The sequence below is a fragment of the Alligator sinensis genome, unplaced genomic scaffold (assembly GCF_000455745.1).
Source record: "Alligator sinensis unplaced genomic scaffold, ASM45574v1 scaffold512_2, whole genome shotgun sequence".
Taxonomy (NCBI): Eukaryota; Metazoa; Chordata; order Crocodylia; family Alligatoridae; genus Alligator; species Alligator sinensis.
Genome location: NW_005842182.1, coordinates 1,025,004 through 1,028,732, shown reverse-complemented (window position 1 = coordinate 1,028,732; position 3,729 = coordinate 1,025,004). Strand labels below are relative to the sequence as shown.

The 3,729-nt window shown below is 45.0% G+C and overlaps 1 protein-coding gene across 1 annotated transcript in view; it reads right to left on the bottom strand.

The window, feature by feature from the left end:
* LOC102388350 (histone PARylation factor 1) overlaps positions 1–3,729 on the bottom strand; it is a 16,491-nt gene that overhangs the window by 12,099 nt on the left and 663 nt on the right. The window contains exons 2-4 of the mRNA XM_006026216.3: positions 3,594–3,724; positions 1,349–1,538; positions 891–989 (exon numbers count right to left, since the gene is read on the bottom strand). Of these exons, the coding sequence (XP_006026278.2) occupies positions 891–989; positions 1,349–1,538; positions 3,594–3,724 (420 nt within the window). The remainder of the gene's footprint in view (positions 1–890; positions 990–1,348; positions 1,539–3,593; positions 3,725–3,729) is intronic.

Genomic DNA, 3,729 nt, shown 5'->3' with positions numbered 1-3,729 from the left:
CACCCAGAAGAGAAACGAGTGAGTGAGGCTGATGAAGGGAACTCAGCCCCAGGTCCCCACTGTGAGCCTGTAGCCCCTGCATAAGCCCGTGCAGTGGTAGATAAGACTCTGTCTGGCCTCCCATACTCTTCCTTCTCCTGTTTCTCGGAACAGCTCCACTCATATTCCCGCCCCCTCCCCAGGGTACAGAAATAACTGCTGCTAGAACAGTGTTTGTGAACTGAGGTGCCTCCCAATTCAGAAAAGTTAAGGAAAAGTGACTTGAGTCTAAGGTTGAGAATCACTGAGCTAGATACTTTTGTTTAGTAAAAAGTGTTCCAAGTTCCCTTCACCACTGCTTCATCTCCCTTCATAAGCTAGCTAAAATATGCAGACTACAATCACTATGACAAATAAATATTACAGTTGATTTTTACACTATGAATATCCCTTGTACACCAAGTATGCTTTATTTCCTTCAGAAATAAAATAAAAAAACCCCATTATAAATTAACGTTGAGGTTATAACCCTGGTTAATTCAATATAACTGCAGAGGTGAGACCAGCCAGCCAAAATATCCATTTGCCTATTAGGTTTATGAAAGGAGCCATAGGAGAAATCATTTTGAAAATTACTCTGTAGGGACTTCAGAGAATTTTTCAAGTCACCAAAACCCTCCAGTCTCCAAAATCATATTAGGATTCTGGCTTTATGGAAGAAGGGGGTGAGAAATAAAGTTTTTTTTTTGTTTTTTGTTTTGTTTTTTTTTTCTTTTTCCCAAAAAGAGCTGGGAAACAAGGATAGTTGTTACATAGTTAAATGCAACTATCTGTAGTATCCCCCAGCTTTTAGTTCTTAAGCAAATGCAATTAGTTTTCCTACATGCTGGAAAGAAAGCATTAAACCTTACTTGACTGCAGCAAATATGTTGTCTCCAACTTGAGAAATCACACAGCTTTTCTTAGCTTCATTTACACCAACCCATACTGGAAGTTCATCTGGCATATCCCTGTAAAACAATATGCAAATATTTAAGGTTGGTATTTTCCATTCCTTTAGCATCTTTTCATAAATGCCAATTCCACTTTAAATAGAGCATCAGAGGTGCAAGTTCTAGGCTTCTCTCAAAATTGGACATGCTGTACTATTAGGGCCTAATTTTTATATCTAAAGTTAGGCTTCATCTATAGTCTTCCCAGTTCTGCTAAAGACATGAACTGAAATTTTTCAGTATTCAGAGAAAAAAAAATTAGAGGTTCTGTCATTCTAGTGGTGCCTCATTCCCACCCTCTTTCCCCCCTTCTATGCAAGTAGAGGAAAATAATCACGCATTTCTGCAATTATAAAAGATTAAGTAATACAAAATACCTGAAATATCCCATGTGATACTGTGTTTTGCTATCTCCAACAATTATAGTCTGGAATTCAGGAGGGTCGTAAAAAAACCTCCAGTGAAGGTTGAAGTTCAACTCTGTTGATTTTTTTGCTTTTTTGTGTTTTCCAGCAAGTATATCATAAGGCCCCACCAGCTTAAGTCCAACACTTGATACAAGTGCTTCTGCAAAAAGCAAACCATGAAGAGTATCAAGCTTTCTGGGGGATTTAGGAAGGTCTAAAAGACACAAACAAAACTCAAGCCCTTACACCCCTAGTCCCTCTGCAATCAGGCCCAAGTCTCCTCTTGTGCCATGCACAAGAATTGGAAGATGAAAGATTCTTACCCACAAAGTGTTTTTGTATTCATATGCAGACAGCTTCTCTGCTAAAATTTTATGGCTCAAGCATTTTGTGTGAAAGCGGACAGTTTTCATTCATATCAGTGATTCTCAGCCAGGGAGCTATGGTGCCCTGGGGCACCTTGAGATCCTTTTAGGTATGCCGTGCAATGTTAGCATGGTTAAATGGGCAAATCTGATTCACAAGATAAACCCAGAGATTTCAAGTAATCCACAGCATTCAAAACATTCTGACCTGCTGTGGTCTGAGTGCTTTGCAATAAAGAGTTGCTCTGAGTGAAAACTAAGTGCCTATACAGCTGCATTGAGGCTGCTCCAACGTGGTGCAATTAATTAAGTCTGCTGGAGCATGGAGCAGACTCCAGAGTCAAGTGTATCAACATCCTCATGCTGAAAAATGGCAGTTCCCACCGCCGTTTTTCAGCATGGGGATGCTGATACATGTGACACTCCAGGCACTTTAAATCAGAGCAGCTCTTGGAACCGCTTTATTAAAGCCCCACCACCCGCCTCCCAGAGCACATGTATGAATGTCCCAAGATCTGACATTTCCCCAAGGCACGTTGAGACTATTAAAGGTGACTTTCTTTCCACAAGAGTTTGAGAACCACCAATCCATATATAGCAATTACTGTTGCTTTCCCAAAGTAACAGTTGCGCAGCTTGAAAAACCACAACATATTTAATTTTACGATATGCAGATTAGAAGAGATTGCTCCCCTTACAAGGTAACCGCCCTATGCTCTCCTATAGAAGTCTGAAAACATTTCCTGTTTGACATGAACAATTCCCCCATTGTTTCTAAAAAGGTTACTTTTAGGGTCTGGATTCCCTGGATCAGCACCCCAAATCCATTCCCCAGCCTGAAGGCAACTGGCCAAACCCTTAGCAATTAAAAGGATTTAAGAAAAAAGAATAAAATGTATTGGAACATACCTTAAGAGACTTCTAGGATATGTGTTTTCCCTCTGTTCTACGTTTTTAAGCTTGGTGTATTCAGTTTCAAGAACCAGAGGTCACACAGTGAAATTAGTAGGTAGGTAGTTTAAAACTAACAACAGGAAGTTTTTTTCTCCCACACAGGGTGTCACTGGTGTTCGACTTGTTGCCACCAAATGTTGTGGAAGCTGCCAGTTTAGCCAGAGTCAAAAGGGGACTGGACAAAACCTTGGAGAAAAGGGGCATCAGCAGCTGTTGAGCGTGAGAGTTAGGGACGTAGTCTAAGGTTATAACAGGAACCTCCCACAGCACAGAGCACGCAGTCCAGATCTATTAGCTACTGAGCAGGGAGTTAGGGGCACAGCCTCTGACATGAACAACGTGTGCCCCTAGAGGCTGGGGGGGCACGGTGACCACCCACGGGTGGTCGTGAGCTCCTGCAGGTGGCCATGGCGGTGTCTGCGGGTGGAGGGTTGTGAGTGCCAACTGGTGGTCAGCGACCACCCACAGGCACCACCAGCAACGTCAGTCAGTGACAGCCACCCACAGGCACCACCAACAGTGTCAGTGATGCTTCTCTCAGGGGGTGCACCACCAATCCCAGGGGGTGCACATGCACCAGTGTGCACCCCTACATGTTGCCAATGGCCTCGGAATCAAAGCTTCCTGAACCCGAAATGCTGGAAGCTACAAGTGAGAGAGAAACAGTGGAAAAACCCCACGGTCATACCCAGTTCAGCCTCCGCTCTCTGCCCAGGAGACTGGGCAAGGCTGAGGGAAGGTCTGAGCCTGCACAGGGCCGCCCTTGTGTCCATCATCATCCCGTTCAAAGAGAGAAGCAATGGGAAAGCCTCTTTATAGACGGCTCCATATCTGCCTTGGCAGACAACACCTCGACCCCAGGCCTCGCGCTGGAGGAGAGGGAAGCCAGGACGTACCCGCGGGCGCATCAGGATCCAGCTCCTGGCAGAAGTCCCAGAAGTGGAAGAAGTCCTCGGGCATCCGCAGCCGATAGCAGGCCTCCACCTCCGTGCGCAGGGGGCCGGGGCCGGGGCCGGGGCCGCCGGCGCGGGC